Source organism: Parasteatoda tepidariorum, chromosome 3 (assembly GCF_982258835.1).
Source record: "Parasteatoda tepidariorum strain Cologne lab strain chromosome 3, Ptep-v5.0, whole genome shotgun sequence".
Taxonomy (NCBI): domain Eukaryota; kingdom Metazoa; phylum Arthropoda; class Arachnida; order Araneae; family Theridiidae; genus Parasteatoda; species Parasteatoda tepidariorum.
Genome location: NC_141757.1, coordinates 97263791 through 97283497, shown reverse-complemented (window position 1 = coordinate 97283497; position 19707 = coordinate 97263791). Strand labels below are relative to the sequence as shown.

General features: G+C 29.6%; 1 protein-coding gene across 3 annotated transcripts in view; it reads right to left on the bottom strand.

Moving 5' to 3' along the window:
- The window catches only part of LOC122268305 (basic phospholipase A2 pseudexin A chain), a 35405-nt gene continuing 15698 nt past the window's right edge, over nt 1–19707 (bottom strand). For all 3 annotated transcript variants that reach the window (XM_071183414.2, XM_071183413.2, XM_071183411.1), the window contains exons 2-4: nt 11296–11428; nt 9701–9816; nt 1–392 (exon numbers count right to left, since the gene is read on the bottom strand). In XM_071183414.2, the coding sequence (XP_071039515.1) occupies nt 184–392; nt 9701–9816; nt 11296–11396 (426 nt within the window). In that variant the 5' untranslated portion in view covers nt 11397–11428 and the 3' untranslated portion in view covers nt 1–183. The remainder of the gene's footprint in view (nt 393–9700; nt 9817–11295; nt 11429–19707) is intronic.

Genomic DNA, 19707 nt, shown 5'->3' with positions numbered 1-19707 from the left:
TTTTCATTCCAACTATTTGTTTTTAATAAAATATTTACAATTTCTTTACAAAAGGAAAGGATAACAATTTTTGTATAATTTGGCAATTATTCAGGAAACAGATTATCACTGGCATGTTTTGATTTGTGCATTTGCTTGTTTCCTTTTATTGGCTTGATTTTCAATTTGTATTGCTAAATATATTTAGCCTATCTTTATTGTAAAATGAGTTCCGCTAGTTCTTCTGTTTATGTTTCTATTAAAGTTTCTGAGCACACTGTTTACTGCATTGTAAAAGGGCGGTCTGGTGCCTCTCAAAGATGAGTCATATGAATCTGCATAGATTTCTGCACAATTTGCTATTCTGGCATCACATCTACATGCCGCTGGTCCACATCCGTAATTACCCTTACCTAAAATAAACATAAAAAAGACAGCAAAGTACCATCTTTCTATAAGATAAACCTGCTGGAAATTTTAATCCATTGATGCTGAAGCTGCAATTTTTTGGTAATGTTTTGTATTACTAAAGATTATGAAATAAATTGGAAATTTTTTTAAAGAATTCTGCTTTAAAACTTTGTATATTAATTCAGGGTGGCACAGAGATATGCCAAATTATGAAATAATCTAATTTAAATAAATAAATTTAGGAAAAATATTTTTCTAGTTTTAAGTACATGTATATAGTATGCTATTTATATTTCTTCTACAAATTGTCTATTGTTTAAAGGTGACATCAGAAAGATGACTCATTCAAACAATCGGCTTGTATGCACAGCAAGGTGTACGTTAAATCTGTTGTTACTGAAATTATTCTTGGGTTAATTGTGGTATGAAAGTTAGGAGAGAAGGGTACCAGCTCAAGTGCTGTCCACGTCATCTGACTAGGGTGACAATTACGCGGCATTCCTACCATAGCCGTTAAAAGATAGAGCCATAAAAATGGGTTTGGGTGATGATGTGAACTTTTCATTCTAATAGTTTGTAATGTAAACTCTAAAACGCTTGGTGTAGCACATGTCTCCAGTGTCATTTTCGCGAAATAGAGACAGTTTGTGACATTTAATTACAAAAACATGTCAATAATCTCCATTTAATAAAATTTTTTTAGAAATGTATTGAAAAATAGTGTATTACTACTTACATTTGTATATTATTTTTTTTCGAAAAGATACAAACATGTTTTCAAACTACTTCTCTTTTATAAATATATATTTTTTCTATTTCTCTCAAAATAAAGAGTACTAATTTCACTTTTGTATAACAACAGGGTGCGTAGCGTTTTTAAAAAGTGCTTATTTTCATTGGATGTTTTTAAAAAGTGCTTAATTTTCCTTTTTCCAAAATGAGATTTTTTTCATTACCATATCAATTTTTGCCTCGAATTACCCAAAAAGCATGTTTTCATAATTCATTCAACCACAATCTATTTGGACATACCATTTATCTGTAGTGTATGAAAGCGCCAATCATTTTATTAAATACTTGTGGGTTCGAATACTGAGCTGGATTCGGTGGGAAGGATTCATGCATTCTCATGAGCAACTCTGCTGCATTTTGCAAGAGAAATAATTGTTAAATTAATTATTTATAATTTTGAATAATTTTTTTACAGAATTGGGTATACTATGGCCTACGTCACGGATCGTGTTATTCCCATATATGGCAGTACTTTTACTTTCGTTACTTGTACCGCCGGAACAAGTAAAAAGTACGTACTTTTACTTGTACTTCGTTACTTTTTAAATTTAGTACTTTTACTTGTACTTTCGTTACTTTTTTAGGGAAAAAGTACAAGTATTTGTAACGGAAATGTCGAATAAAATCGTTACTTTTTCTGAAACTCGGTAAGCTTCCTAAAAAAAAATTTTATTAAAAAAAATGCTTATGTTTCTTTAATTTATAAAATTAATTTGCAATATATATGCATTCACAGCTAACTTCGTGTTTAAATACCTTGACCTTTTAAAATTGTCATTCCTGAAAGGGAAAAGACGGCGCTTTTGATCTTTTTTTGACTGTAAATATCATTGTGAATGTGATGTTCTCCAGAATTGTGTGTCCAGAATATTCATCTTCTGAAAATTGCCTGTGATAAAGGATGACATGAATAGCAAAAGTTTTGAATACCAGTGGTTATCGTCTCAAGGGGGTTGGAATGAACAAATGCCCATATGAATACTGCAGGGACTAATATAGGGAATAACTAATATAGGGAATTTATATCTATGGAATACTGTTATCACCGCATGTGATGGAATGCTTTTTTTCCTCTTAAATAGTTTTGTCTAAATAACAAATGAACTGTATCTTTGATGTCTTATTGACACAAAGATGATTTTTTTTTTTGGTTTTTGCTACTCCTCCAAAAAGTAACCATAAAGAAGAAAAGAAAAAAAACTTTCTCTTTTTATTCGCGGAAACCTATACGCTCGTGCATAGTTTCTCTTTTCGAGTTTAATTAATTCCAATGGGTTATGAAATACACCGAAGATTTATCTAAACTATTAGTGAATTTATCATTTTTCTCATTTTCTTGAGAAACAGGAAAACTACTCAATAACCACAAAGGAGTAAGTAATAGCAAAAATATATTATAACATGTGATATACAGGACAAAAGGCTACATTCAAAAGGCGTAAATATCTCTCTTTTTAACAATATCTTTTTACAGTTGCGGTTACAATTTAATTTACAATAAACGCTGCCATCTATCGGTGGTTCAACAAGTATTTCTACACATAGATTGAGAATCCTTATTTATGAAACTTTGCTTTAAGAAGGCTCAGTAGCCTCCATCCCTCCCAAGCTCTTGGGCGCATTCTTGGGTAAATTCGAAATTCCCCCCCCCCAAACTATTCGTTTTACTTAGTGTAAAAATTCCCCCCCAAGCTTTAAGTGGGCGCATAATGCGCCCACTTTCCCCCCTGATGGGGGCCCCTGAGAAGACTTCATCTTTTTTGAAAAAAGTAAGTAATATTTTAATATCTAATTATTCTCTATTTATAAAATAACATTTAATATTAATTTGAATCATTTTTCATTCATTTAAATATGCTAGTTAAAAATTTTGTTAACATTGTGTGCGCATTGGATGCTTTTTTAAATAATTTAAATCACTAATTTCATATTACTATTGTAAAAAATTTTGCACAAGTTTTACATTTTTTAACGTTAATGTAATTAAATATAAAAACAATGCTTTATTTAATGGAAATGTAGTATGCATTAAAAAAAATCTAAAATATTATATATTTTTTTATTTTGCAACAAAATATTTTTTTTGAATTATATTAAACGTAACATATATACTATTACGTAAACGTATTAGTTATTCATATCATAAAATTTTAAAATCAAACTTTTGTTCATAATTTTTGATTATGAGTGGATTTAGTCCTGCACATCGTTATTACAAATCCGAAAATTGCCATTATGAAATATTTTAAAATAAAAAAAATTATATTTAAAAACAAAATATAATTTGTAGTTTATTGGATTTATAGGGGTTTCCTGTATATGAATGTATTTTTTTAAAATTTATTTTCTAACATAAGTTATAATGTTTATCAAATTTGTCGAACAAGGTAATTTATTTATAAAATAAAGTTTCCGAAAATAAAAACAAAATGTTAAAAAAAAATTCTATAGTTCTAAAATTAACATAAATCTAAGCTCCTTGTTGATGCCAGAAGCACCATCTATGAAATTTTAGTGTGTGTTATGAATCCGAAGAGCTCGGATGGGAGAAATGAGTTATGTGAATAAAGTATTGTGACTAATAATTACAGTCCATTTTCTGAGTTTTGAGAACTTATATTTTATCGCGAATTTATGTAAACTGAGCTATCGTCAGAGCCATTGTTGGTCCTGTCTATCAGAGCTATCAGTAGTGAAATTAGTGGATAATATACCTAATAAAAGGTACGTGATTTATTATTTAGTTATTGAAGTTCAATATGTTTAAAAGTGCTAAAAAAAGAGGACTATGTTCGGCTTGCTGTCGAGCTTAATGTAGACATTTCTAATATGAAAACTATTGTTGATCTAATTACAGCATTTCAGAGTTGTGATACGTATAAAAATAACATTGAGTTAGTTGAAGAGTTAGCAAATAACATAATCGAAGGAAGAAAAAGTGATGAAATCCGATTAATTGAAAAATTAAAAGCTGAAAGAGTGAAATCGGAACTTGAGCTCGCTAAATTGCGAATCGAATCTAAAAGTGAACTACCTGTTGATAGTGTGAAAAACGAAAGTGTAGAATCTTTAGACTCTCTCATTAAAAGTGTGAGGACTTTAACTCATAAAATCCCTAATAGACCAGAAGGACGGGGATATTTCTTTTCGTCATTAGAAAGAGCTTTTATTTCAAAAAATGTCCCTGAGAAATTTAAGGCTGAAATTCTTCTAAATCTGTTAGGGGAAAAAGCCACAAATATAATTACATACATTAAAGATGACGAATTAGGAGATTATTCTAAAGTTAAAACTATAGTTTTGAGAGAATTCGAGCCACCCCCCCCCCCCAAATCTGTTTAGAGAATTTTAGGTAAGCGTAAAAAATGACGAGTGAAACGTACGTGCAATTCGCGTCTAGATTAATAACGAGTTGGGAATATTATTTAAAGTTAAAAAATGTAACTGACTTCGAAACTTTAAAGCAATTAATAGTATCTGATAAAATTAATCAAACACTTGATAGAGAGGTTATGTGCTTTATAAATTTAAGAAGCAAGTTCTTGGTTTAAACCTGTAGAATTAGCTAGGGAGATTGATTTATTTTATACTTCTAGGGGAAAATCCGTAGTTGATAATGCTAGAATGAGTTATAAAAATAACTCGAAAACTATGTCAAAAGCGTTTCCAACGGATGTAAAAAATTATTTTATGTGATGAAATTCATCCTTTGTATAAATGTACTATTTATAAAAATATGTTCGTAAGTGATAGAGTTGAGTTCGTTAAATCAAAATATTTATGCTTTAACTGTTTAAATAATCATAACGTAAGTGAGTGTAGAAACAAAATCTTTTGTAGTATTTGCAGAAAAAGGCATCATATTTCTCTTCACTTTCCGCGAGAGCAAAAAATAAATAGTTTGGAATCAAATGAATAATGAAAATAGGAACATTCAATCGTCCTTGAATTCTTCGGCACCAATTTTCCAAATGCCTGTGTATTACGAGACGCTTGTATGTGAGGGTGGGGAAAATATATTTTCTTCTACTACAATGGGAAAAGAATTAACAATCTTACTCAGCACTTTTATTTGTTTAATGAAAGATTAATCAAATAAGTGTTTTGAAGTTCGAGGATTATTAGATGTGGGAGCGAATTCTAATTTTTTGAATAAAAAGGTTAGGGGCCGTTCAAAAAGTACGTACATCCCGAAGGGGGGGGAGGGGATTCGCTATTTTGTACGGTTTTGTACGATGGGGAGGAGGGGTGGTATTTATACAAAGTACGTACACTATAAGCATACATCAAATTTAAATTTGACTTTTTCCTACACACTCCTTAAATAAATATTTAATTTTATTTAAAACAGAATTATTTTAATTTTTATGAAAAAGGGGGTTAGATTAATAAAATGTACGTACTCTAAGGGGGGGGGAGTAAGACCTTATATACGGTAATGTACGAAGGGGGGGGAGGGGTTTAAAATTTCTCCATTTTTGTGTACGTACTTTTTGAACGGCCCCTTAGCAGATTCTCTTAATTTAAATAGGTCAAGTTCAAGTATAACTGTATCGGGAATAAATAATATGTTTCTGAGCATAAAATCGAAAGTTAATGCTACTATTTTAAATAGAGATAAGAGTTTTTGATTTAAATTTAAATTTTGTAGTAATTCCTAAAATTACAGAACTTACACCAGCTAATCCTCTTAATGTAAATATTCTATCACTAAATAATATTTATTCCGAGTCCTATTGATTTGTTGTAAGGACCAGAACACTTTTGTGAAATCTTAAAATCGGGTCACATTTTCCTTCAGGGTACAAAATTTAAGATTGCAAAATAGCGCTTTCGGGTATATTGTCAGTGGGAGTCTTCCGACCCAAAACGAAAATAAAATATATTGTGGGCTCGTTACAGATAATTTTGAGTTAGAAAAAACATTAAAAACTTTTGGGGAAATAGAAAAATGTAGAGAGAGAGAGAGAGTCTAAAATTTCTAAAACTAAAAAGCTGAAATTTGTGAAGAGCATTTTCTTGAAAATTATTCAAGAACAGAGAGTGGAAAATATGTTGTTAAAATGCCCTTTAGAGAAGATCCGTCGTGTCTGGGTGAATCTAAGAAAAAATCTTGTGTTTGTAAAAGTAAAAGTAGTGTGAATTCGTTATGGAATCGCCTTGCTAGAGAACCTCAATTTTGTAAACTTCACAAAGCATTTATGCTAGAGTATTTAAATATGGGTCATATGGAGGAAGTACAAGAGTCTGAAGAACCAGATGTGCAGCATTATATTCCTCGTCATTGTGTGTTTAGACCTGAATCCAAAAGTACCCCTTTGAGATTTTTGTTTAACGCAAGTGCATTAACTTCTACTGGAACATCATTAAATTGTTTACAGTAGAACGGAGGTATAATTCAGGAGGATTTATTGTGCATCATGCTTAGGTTTAGAAAACATCAATTTGCCTTTGTTGCTGACATCAAAATGACTCCTTTTTATATGTAAACAGATAATTTTGATTTCTGGTTTGGCTTCTGGGTATTTTAGATGTTCACTATTGAAGGAGCTTTGTAACATCCGAATGAGATTTTATTCCGCAATAATATGATTTCTACCACTTTTATCTTTTTTTTATTTAAATAAATTAACAAATATTTATTTTGAATTAGCAAATATAAATTTTTATTTAAATAAAAAAAGACTCTCTTTAAATTAATATAAACTAGGGTATAGTTAATAAGACTAGGGAAAGAATAAAGAACTGTCGTTTCCGTTAATTTTGGTATTCGTTTCTCATTAATCAACATTATTGAGGTTTATTAATTATAATTGTGTACTATAAGTCGCGCCAACGATATTTTAAAGTTAGAGGGACTTGCTTGTTTGTAAATATTTAATCAGTTCATTTCTTTTCTTTGAAGCACTTTTCAAATTTTAGATTCAATAATTTTAATCTTTCTGATTAGCATTGATGGGGAAGATGAACCTTGTAAAAAAGCAATGGATTTGGGATGGAGGTATTGTACTAGCCTCCATACTCAACCGATATTGCGCTATAGGATTTCCACCTTACTTTATTCCATATAGAATAGAAAATATGGGAGATGTCCAATATGTCATCTCAAGAAATTTTGTTTTAAAATAAATTGATTCTTATCAAACTGGCATTGAAAATTTATGCACTAGAATTGAAAAAGATTTTTAAATAACATGAGTGTAACACTGACTAAAGATGAAACTTATTAAATTTTTTTTTGTTGAAATTTAACGTTAAAAAAAAGAAAGATATTTTTCCAAGTTCCTCTAACGAAAAACAAAACAAATGTATCAAAAGTAGAAATTAAAAAAAATTTATTCGACTTCAATTTATAAAGAATACAGTTGTATTATGCTTAGAAAAAAAATAACATTTAAGAGAAATTAAGCATTTAAAATCGACGCATTCTTTTAAATAAAATTATTACTTTCCCTTCTGGTTTATTGTGACAGATAATAATTCTTTCTTTTTATCCAATCAAGTTCAAATACATTTTATTTAACTTGTAGTGGATGACAATTGATGTTAATAGATCTTTTCCAAATATAAGTTCATTATTTAATTTTAAATAATTAATTTTTAGTATTTATGGTGAATTTTTTTTTTTTTTTTTGATTGTCAATAATTTTATTTTCTGATGAATTTGTTTGAGTTTCTTTTCTAAATTAATTGGTTCTTTGTATTTCATGTTTTTTCTTGGACTTCTATACAAAACCTTCGGGGTACTTATGGTGTTACTTTAGACAATTGCCTCCCCCTCAATAGAAAAGGTTTTGTTTTATGGCTACCGGGGCCGGTACCCCCTGAAGACGTCGGCTTCGGTGGTCATATTTTTATTTTTATTTCCTTCGTTTCCTTTATTGCTACAAGTTATTTTCATTCATTTTTGGTTTTATGTATATATTTAATACATTTTAAATAAAAAATGTTGGATTTTGTTATTACGTTTTTCAATTTTCTTTTTGAACTCACTAATAATACATTTTCGTCTTAATAAATTTTTTACTAAATACATTTTTACCTAGTACATTTTTTACTAAAATTATGTTTATGCCCGACCTTGTCAAACAACGCCCAGTCAGATCTCTAAGAACTTCAGAACTGTTTGTGCTATTGAAAACTATTATAATTACTATTTTAACTCTTGAAAGCTCGAAGGTATTAGTTTAGCCGCTGATACTAAAATTCGTTTACAAATTTTAATTATTCCGTAGGGCAGAAATGTTCGGAAAATGATTTTCTCGCACGACTTCAGCATTAGCCATTGTTACAAATAAAACTAGCTCAAAGATCACAAAGCTCTCTGAAACCCCGTGTTTGCTTTGTTTATGTTTGTGCTTTTAAAACGCGTTTCTATAGAGTAAAACAATTTTAAATCAATGGTAATTTAAATAAATAAGAATAATAAACTAAAAATTTAAATCAATAGATAAAATTTCTTTTTCGTGCAATTCCATAAAAAGTTTGATATTAAAATTATATTTGATTTTAAATTATATTATACGATTATATTATAAAATTATATTATAATATTCTTCCGAATTTAAAAATAAATTAATGTCCATAACTTTCAAAATTTAAAATAATTAAATAAATAACAACAATTTTGCAAAAACATTAAAGAACATAAGAATATTATTCAATAAAATTTTAGGTTACTTTGAATTTTCGATTTCCCAGAAATGTACTTTTAAATCGTTACTTTTTTGGTTTAGTACTTGTACTTTTACTTGTACTTTTTACTCGTTACTTTTTAAAATAAGAACTTTTTACTTTTTACTCGTTACTTTTTTTGAAAATACTTGTACTTTTACTCGTTACTTTTTAAAAGTAACGTTGCCATATATGGTTATTCCTACTAAATTTAACTAGTAAACAGCATTTTCTGCGAACCTGATTTCTTGCAACAAGTAAGCATCAAACGAAGTGTCTTGTTATAAGTCGTTACTCGCCAGGTTGGAATTGTATTAGTCTAGTTCCTTTGGAAATAATTTATATTGTTGTTTTACCGAAGTTTATGAATTTAGTAAACATATTTAAAACTCAGTTCATTAATTAAACTAAAAGGTAAATGTTATTCCTACTAAGTGGAAGTAGTTGTTTTTTTTTCATATTATACCCGATTGAGTAAAGTAATTAATAAATTTAAAATATTGAATGATTCACTCAATAATGAATGTATTTAAAATTGTGAAATTGTTTTTATGGTGGCTAATCTAATCCCCAAAAAAAATTCTTTGTCAGAAACTAGTTATTTCATCATGATCATGTAACTTAGACAACTATTTCGTTAACTTATATATAGGAAGAACTTTCAACAGTATGAAAGAAAAAAAATTATTAGTGTGCATATCCTAATTATAATATTTTTTTAAAGTGCTTAGAAATATTTTTGAGTGCTTAAAAAGTACTTAAAAGGTGCTTATTTTTGTTGAAAAATTTAGCTACGCACCCTGAACAAAATACTTTGTTTAAAACCATCAATAAATGAACTTACTGCAATATATTTTACCATTTCCATATTTCCACTTATAATGAGCAAGATGTGGTTTTTCATCATAACATTCATAATTTGCGATTTTCTCATAGCACAAGTCATGCATTTTGCAGCATCTAAAGCATACAAAGAATTTTTTTTTATCTTAATATTTTGAGATATTTCAGCTTTTTTTTTCATTTACAGAATACACTTCTTCCATCATTTAATGATTACTCATTTCATCGAAATAACTGTAACTAATTCATGAAAAATTTATTTGATACTTTGAAAAAATCACAATTTTACTTTGGTTCAGTACAAGTCATTCATCTTAAACTACTTATATATTTTTTGTTTATTTATGAACATTTAGTGGATCAATTCTCTCTACTTTATTTATAAAACTCAAAAAGTTTATAAAATCTGATGAAGCGCTTTTATGAATTACAGTGGAACCTGTCTAAATTGACCACCCTCGGGACCAAGTCAAATGGTCACTTTATGAAGACTCTTTAAAAAGGACTCATTAAATAAAACTTTCAGAAAATGGTCACCTTACTCAGGTGCACACTTTACCCAGGTGGTCACTTTTGCAGGTTCCACTGTATATCTGTCCCGATTTAGCAATCGAATTATTATTTATTTTTTTTATTCCATGATGTAAATATTATGGAATTTTACAAAAATATAGGGGCTTCTTTAGCAGTCGCATAAAGGTTAAATGTTGTTATTATTAATACTTACTAGTGATACATTACAAACATGAAATAATTTGAATTGGTAGAAGTAAATTTGCCTAAAACAAAACAAATTCTGTACTTAAATTCCATAAAGTTTTGTTAAAAGTGTTTTTTGAAACTCGAAAAGAAAATAAACTACTGTTTGCCTGTCTTTAATTAAAAAAGAATTGACGGAACTTAAAAACGGAAAATCTATGTTTAACAGATTATCGTATTAATGCAATACATTTATAACTGAACTAGAATAAAAATTAACTTCATTCTCTTTTGTACTGGCTTTCAGAAAAATCTCTACACTGTGGCATCATTATGAGTCCCTTCTGTTTTGCAGGAATGTGAACTATTTGGGAATAACTGCAGTAATTTTAAACATTTTTGTTGCATGAAAAAATGTTAGGAACTACTGCAGTAATTTTAAAAAATTTTATTGCAGGGGAAAATGTTAGGAACTACTGCAGTAATTCTTAAAATTTTTATTGCCGGGAAAAATTTTAGGAATTATTGCAACAGTTCTTAAAAAAAAAAAATTTCATGACAAAATATTAGGAATTACTGCCGTAATTCTTAAAGTTTTGATTGCATGGAAAATTGTTAAAAACTTTCAGTTGTGGTGATTTTCCTGTAATGTTCTTACCCAATCTGGGTACCTTTGTTAACTGGAAATGCTACCCTCTAATAAGAGCATGAATTAGAATAGTTAAATATACAGTAAGGCTTTTAGAAAGCTTAAGTTAAAACTTATCGTGGAAATCTTCAAATTACGAACGTATTCTGTGTGTCGAGCGAACAATTCACGACAGCTGCATTTATAAACTTAATTTAGAAGTTCTTAAAGTAACTTACAATAAATAAGTGAATTTATTATTAGATTACCTGTCAATGTGATCCAGTGGAATTCCACTCCCTCCAAGTCCGCACCAATTTCCGTAGTTGACAAAGTCTAAAGGATTTCTATTAGTTTTAAGGGACATCATTTTCCCCAAATCTAACACCGTAGCATTCACTGCTGCAAAAGAAATAATAACTTTGGATATTATATTATTTTCGATTTCTTAAAGCAAACTTTTCATTCAAACAATTTTCACTATTTTCTTAAAATTAAAAACAATGACTATTATACAGCGTTTTATAAAATTCTTAAATCCCGCAGTGGACTGATCGTTAAGACACGGTGGTTCCCAGCAGATCACCAAAGTCAAGCATCACTGGCTGCGGGTGGGTGACCACTTGGATTAGTCTGCGATGGGACCGAGGATGTGCGGTATTGGTCCTCGTTGAACTATTCTACCGTAAAGTGCAGGTCGTCGGGCTACCGAAGCGGGGGTGCCATCTCCACGACAGAGGATCAAAATTGAGATGGCATGTCTTCGGATCATCCTCAGGGATGTTTCCCAGACCGATAGCCCAGTGTGCAGCTCTAGTGCGACGTAAATGAACTACAGCAATAAAATTCTTAAACAACGATTCTGTTTTACTATTATTTTGTGGGTTTTTTTCTTCTTTTTTTTTTGCTTGCAGCATGTGTTTTTTTTTTTTTCAGTGCTAGGTCTCCGCCCCAAATTGCTTATTTCTGGAAATCATTTCAAATTATTAATCTTTTTATATGTTTTAACAACTGCTTAAGTTGCTTGTTTACAAAAGCTTACTTGAAGTGTTGCTACTTTATTAATGCCTGCTGTAAGTAACAGACAAGCATATAATTGATTAAAACTTAGAGCTGTCACTTACTACGACTTTCTACTTCATTCTCGTTGTTTTTTGCTTATACATATGAGAAATATAATGATAAGCCACATATCGCTAATGCAGGCAATTAGCTCTTAATGTGTATTGTGCCGTTATCTAGTAGAAATTCTGAAAACTTGTTAGTACCTGTCTAAATGCAATACTTTCGAAGAATTCGATGTAAAAAATTTCACCTTTGGAAAAAGTATGATTTATTATCAATACATTATCCCAATCTCTTCATTTTTAATATTCACGAGATTGTATGTCAGTGAAACCGTTGTTTTCCAAAGTATTTAACGTCAACTAGATTTATAACTAGCTTATTTAATTAAATCAGTTTTATATTACATTATTTAAGTTTTAAACCGGAAAGCATCCTCAATTTACATTGATGTGGTCTAGTGATAAAAATAAACATAATCCTCAAGCAAAATTAAGCTAACTTTGCGCGAATTGACAGTTTTAATGACCGACAGTTTTTATGACCCTAAAAGAAGATTGGTGCACAACATTTTATAAATTACACGAAACATTTTTCCTAAATTGTGATTTTGCCGCAGACTTTTTTCTCCACTGTGTGCGTTTTTTTTTAAATTTATTTAACTGTTTTACAAAATCTTTTTCTACCTTGTATAAAAATTTTCAGAAAATATAACGAACATTCGTTTATAAGAAATCAGTTTCAAGTGAATCCCTCTAATATTCGCGCGCAATGAATTCAAAAGTTGTCTGGCAGACGATACCAAATAATCAGATTCCATTACCTATATAAAGCAAACTTGCCAGGAATGAATTTTCAACTAAATGAATGAAAATAAAGTGTTCTATAAATAATTCTAGACATATGTACAAAGCACAAATTCCGACTGTATAAAGCACACAAAAAAAGAAGAAAGGAAAAAAAAACAGAATAACTTACGATTTAATAATCGGATTGTTACGTACTAGGACTCAATCTTAATGGTTCGAGTGGGTGATCTCATATATGCTAATTAGTTTGGAAAGACGATATTTTAAGTTACTAAATCAGGCACAGTAACGTACTTTCAGTGAATAAACATAATTCTTTTCTGCGGATTTGTATTTCTGACTTTCAAAATATAGAGAAGGGCTGCATTTCCTTTTAATAGCCGTCGTTCAACAGCAGACCCAAATTTTGGGTTTACAACTACCAATGTTCAACGCAGTAGCTTCGTAATTTTGAACCCAATACAGAAGACAAAGGAACTCCGTTATGGGAGAAATTTTCCTTCCTGGAAGACTTTTTAATGGACATTTGCTTTACATGAAGAGGAAGACCACGAGAACCTCCCACAGTTAGCCTGACGCAAAGGGACTTTAACCCATGATCCGTCTGCCACTGAGGATATTTCGCGTCCGCACTGTGGTCGCTGCAAGCCGGTTGCGGATTCGTATCGACCAACCATCGCCCGGACTCGAACCCGGTTCACCTCATTGGAAGGCGAATGCTCTATCCCCTGAGCCATCGCGGCTCTGTAGTCGCAGTTTTATTTTATTTTACAACAGTCGTTGAACAGCCGACCCAATTTTCGGGTTTACGACTACTAATGTTCAACTCCGTTGCCTTGTAATTTTGAACCCAATCCAGAAGACAAGGGAACTCCTGGATAAAGTAATGAGAGAAACTTTGGCTTCGTGAAGGACTTTTAGATGGGACCAACCCGCATTTACGTTACACAGAGAGGAAGACCACGAGAACCTCCCACTGTTAGCCTGACGGCAAGGAGTCTCTAACCCATGATCCGTTTACCACTGGGGATATTTCGCGTCAGCACTGTGGTCGGTTAATTTTAATTTTTGCGAATTTCGCCATACCTTTAAGCAAATTAAAAAAAAAATTGCACATAATTATAAATTTGTTAGTCCAAAGATAATTGCGGGAAAAAAAATTTTAATAATTTTTGCTTTATTTAGAAATAATCGAAAAATTTTGAATTATAATGTATATAAATTTTTACATTAATTTAAAGAATAATAGTTTCTGAGAAATCGAATTATGAAAAATGTTGACTTATTTAAGTGGAAATGAAAAGATAAAGTCAAAAAAGTTATTCGAAATGTTAGGTTTTTTTTCTTTTCCTTTTTTTCACTGAACGTATAGCGTTAAATTTGTGCATTCGGAATGGCAAATTTTAATTATTTAAAGTTTAATTATATTACAATAATTATGTAATTTGCTCCTATTTATTTAGAAAAATTAGCATTTTTCACCTAAGATAAATAAATAAACTTTATTTAATGTAATGAAGCACTTAACTCTTTTTTTACAGTTAGATGTGGATGGAAATTAAATGCGATATACAAAAACTTAAAAATAATCAAGTAAAAAGAAGAAAAAAATGGAGGTCGTTTTATGAGAAAAACAATAAAAATTTCTTTTCAGCACTTTCGATATAAGGAAACTTCAATCACATGAACTATTTTCCTTTAAAATCATAAAACTAATTTTTATGATACTTTAAAATAGCAAGAAGTTAGGAAAAATATTGTAAAAATTAGTTCTAACATGATTTTTTACTTACAGCGGAGTTTCTCAGTTTTAATTTTATAAAAAAAGTTGCTATAAGTATCGTTTTAGTGCTTTAAATTGAAAAAAGAATTTATTTGTTGGGGTCTAGGGAAACATATTCTAATTTTCGTTTTTGAGCTTTTGTTGCTAATGTTAGCATATTAAGATACTCTTTGAGAAGCAAATTATTTTACAGAAATTGGTTGCAGTAAGTGCAGAAGTTGAAAACACCTTTTAAACAACGCTGTGCAAATGGCAGTTGAAATATCCGACACATACTAATATTCAATTAAAATGTCCACAAAATTAAAGGAAAGAACCAATATTATTAATTTTCAATTTAAAATTCGTTTCCTTCTATTTTTTTATGCATACAATTAAAGTAAAAGGCACTTTATTAAAATTAAGGTTTGTATTAAAATATAAATGTTAAAGAAATAATTTTAAAAAATTTATTTTTACAAAATATTGAATTTGTTCAAAGTCAAATCAATCATTTTCCACGAACACTCGCACATATATTTGCAAATGTTATGACAAAAAATTGTATAGTGGATACTCATGAACTAAGTAACTATTAAGAATTCATTCGCATATTTTTCAATTAACTTAGTAAATTAGCTTAACTTAGTAAATTAACTAAATAAATTTTGTTTTGGGATTATTGCATTAAACGATAACATATTATTAATTCATTTAATAAGTTTGATTTTTTTCAATTTTTTCATTGCTTTTCAGTGTTTTTTTTTTTCAAAAGTTCGTTTAAACATAAATTATTTCAAATGTGATTAATTAAGTTTCTGATAACTAATAATTTAAATAATTGTTATAATAACCATTCGAGTCATAGTATAATAATATATTCAAATAAAATTTTCGTTTACATACTTATAAATAATGTTCATAAGATCAAAATCTTTTTTCCCCTAACATTTTAATAACCGGAGTCGTTCAATTTTTCAAACTCCAACTCCTGCAAAATTTTCCACAGCCCTATATTTTAACTTACGAAAACAGCAAAAATTTCATAAACATATTTTTACTTATTTTAGGTAACCATTATCTTCAGAGATAAAATTTAGAAATTTACAGTTTTTTATTTTGATTTATGTGTGTGTTGTACTTAAACATGATGTCCATACAAAAAAAAAATATTAATTCTTTTAAAAAAGATATGGGGAAAACTGGTTAAAAAAGATAAAATTAGACCTTTTTTTCAAAATCATAAAACTTTGTCAAAATTTATAATTTTCGTCATTATTCTAGCTATATATTACTCATAAAAACTCAACTTAAGAAATAAACTAAGCATTTGACAGCTTAGATATTTTTTTAAAAATATCGAATCTTGTTTGGCAAAATAGGCCAAAAATAGCAGTTGATTATTTTCATTTTGGCTATAAAATATAAAATAATCGTTTAATTATTTAATCCATATTCTATTCTCTAGACCAGGGGTTTCCAACTTATATGAGGCCGGGGGCCACAGTTAAAAACACAAATAAAATGGCGGGTCGCAACTTTATCAAAATTTTGTGTAGGACTCTTTTATGTTTGAAGTAACATTAAATATTTCTGTCAGATTTTTACCAAGTTGCGCAAAACAAAAGTATTGAATTACAAATTCAAATAGGAAGCAGATTTTTAAAAATAAAATGTTAGTAATAATGGTTTTAAAAATGTAAAATAAATAATAAAAATTCGGGCTACAATAACTTTAATGTGCACCTATGTATTAAACAATTAATGTGATACCAAATTGTTAAGATATAAAACTTTAAAAAGGTTGGTATTAAAACTTACATAGTAGCACACAAAATATTCAATGAGAAAATTGAAGTTTGTCTGCTGTAACCACCAGAGAATAGATATTTACATTCTAAATTTAAAATTTACAAATGTGTGTGTAAATATTTTTGTCCAAAATGAGTGGTTTCAAAAAGTTAAATTGGGGAATTTCTTCGAGAAAATTTCAGATACGCACATGCTAAATTATATTCACAAAATACAAAAAAATGAAATAAAAAAGAGCAACATACACGATTATTTTTGTATTTGAATAAATATCTTCTTGGATGCAAAACCTGAGAAAAAAATTTTTTTTGCTGTGTTGGTATGCTAAATTTCACAGAAACGAAGAGATTGGGTTTTAATTAACGAGAAAAGTATTTTAAACCCATATATATTTTTTACGAAAATTGTTCGCAAAAAAATGGCAGCTAATATATTTTAGTTCGTGGGCCTCAAGAAAAGGTTTCGCGGGCCGGATGCGGCTCCCGGGCCCCCAGCTGGAAACCCCTGCTCTAGACATATGTATAGGAAGCATTCATACAAAATTTCAAGTAATTTGAACTAAAATATTTTAAGATATTGCATTTTAGAATGCAGGAAGATAACCAAAAAATTAGTCATGAGAAAAAAAAGACAAAAGAGATATAATTGGGTACTTGCAACTCGAGAAGAAGTGAAGTGATTATTCATTTATTCCTAACCAAGTGATTTAATTCAGATTTAATTGGATACCTGTAAGCGACATTCTTCAACGACATGCTTTTTGCATTGACAAATATATACCACGATTTACTTAACGATGGCCGCATTGATAGATGTTTGACGATGTTTTTCAAAATCATCATAAAATCTTTTCTATTTGACGTAGGAACAAAACATAAAAACGGTTTGAGGAAGAAAAAAAGTTCATAATTTCATTTGATACAAAAAAATAGAAAAATGATATTTTACCCAAAATTGTCTTTTAAAAAAAGATAGCTTTGGAGTACATATTGGTCTACATCGGGTGTTGCATTGAAAGCACATGGTTTTTCATCAAAGAAAGTAGAAAGGACGCTTTTGATTTCTTCCACATTTTTACCATTTTTGCCACTCAAATTCTTTTGCCAAGAACAGAAAATGTGAAAATCTTAATTGACAAGATAAGACAAATACAGCGAATTTCTTTTAAATGTCCTAAATTTTCTCAGTATTTGTTGAGAAACATGTGGTGAAAATAGATGCTTTTTCAATAAAAAAAAAATGCGTGCGTTTTGCTAAGAAGAATATAAGAACGATTGTTCAAGATTATGTACCTTACAAATCAAAGATTATATTTTCGAACATCAATGGATTGAATAATAATAAATAATTACTAAAAAAGATTATTATTTTGCATCAAATTTTATAAATTGGTGCTATAATTTTAGATACTAGTTTCGCTAATTTATGTAGTTCTATATGAAGCAAAAAATACACATAAAATGACGTAACCTAATCTTCCGGTTGACTACTGAACAGTTCAAAAAATATTTTTGATGAGGCGCACCCAATCCATTAAGATTTTAAATGAAGATTTAAAAAAATTATTTGATTAATAAAGTTTTTGTTCCGTATTTTGTAGCATAATTAATGGGGAGTATATTTATGCCTTACAAATATAGTTTTATTGCCTTACAATAAAAAAGATTATTTAGGCAACAATATATTAAATAATTATTAAAAACTATTATTATTTTGCATGACACTCTTTAGTAGTTTAGCAAAGTTTTATAGATAGGTGTTCAAGTTTTACTTTTGTAACGAACGAACTGAGTGCAAGCGGGACCTAAGGTGCATTTTTTTTTTTTTTTGCGAGACCTGCTGAAAATGAAAGAAATATATATATAATTTTTTAATGTCAAGAGAATTTGCTGAAAATAATTTATGACCTGATCTTCCCTTCAAGTTTAGAGTTTTGCATAGTTTGTGACTGCGCATATTTTTAGAAATGTGCTAAATACAATTTTTGTGGGCTTAAGTTAAAGATTGGTCGCAAAACAATAAAGTAAAAAAAAAAATTATTAAAAAGGTAGATTAAAATCTACCTTTCTGAGATGAGGACTAATTGTGGGACAGTGATAGGCCACTTATTTAGACAGGGATTTAAAATCTAAAATACTCTAATTAATTACAATAAATGAAAACTAAATACAATTGCAGCTATACCTTTAATTTTTATAATATTTTTTAAAAAGAAAATAAATACTGATAGTTTAAAAAAAAAAAGAAGAAAAATTTTTAGCTTTTGAATAGTTTTTTTACGGTGCCTTTCGCATCGTGAGGATGTGAGAAATATAAGAAAATGAACATAGCTTGAAATTCACATTTTAGAAAATGGACATGCTCAAAATGCGTAAAGAAAAGGGATATATCATTTAACTCCACTTTTCAGACTTCTTTTATGATTCTTCTTCTTCTTATAAAGAATTAACCAATGAATTCCTATAAATCTGTAATGTAATATTTGAACAAATCACTTAGTACATTTTTTTGTTGTCTTTTTTTAAAAGACTTTCAAAGTTAATAATTCTTCTTACGATGTTTCCACGGATCTTATAAATTTATAATAAAGGGAACAAATTTACGTTAGAAGAGTTTTGTTTTTTAAATACCACTTTATCGTTTAGATACCTCAATATATAGAGAGAACGCTTGAAAAGTTGCACTGTAATATACCCGATTAGAGAGTCACTCTATACCCTTACCACCTTGATTCCGAAGTCCGGGTCGCACCTTTCTGAATCAGACATCATTTTGCGCTTTTCGCAATCAAATTTCGTCAATTAACAATAGGGACTATCTCTCAATCCTTCTTTGGCAACCCCATTTTAATGCAATATGGTTATTTTACTTAATATAACACCGAAGAGCTATTACATTATGACCACCCTGCTAATAACATGTAGGACCATCTTTAGCCCTCAAAACTGATAGCACCCGTCGTGGCATTGATTCCACAAGGTGCTGATAGGTAGTCTGAGATATCTGGTATCAAGCGCTCACCAACTGGTCCAACAATTCCCTCACATTGCGAGGGGGTAGCGTGGCAGCATGAATTTAGTTTTCCAAGTAGGACCACAAATGCTCTATTGGATTAAGGTCAGATGAATTTGGGGGCCAAGACATGACTTGAAAGTCACTGGAATGTTCCTCGTACCAATCCATGACGATTCGACCCTCATGACATGGTGCATTATCCTGTTGGTAAACACCAT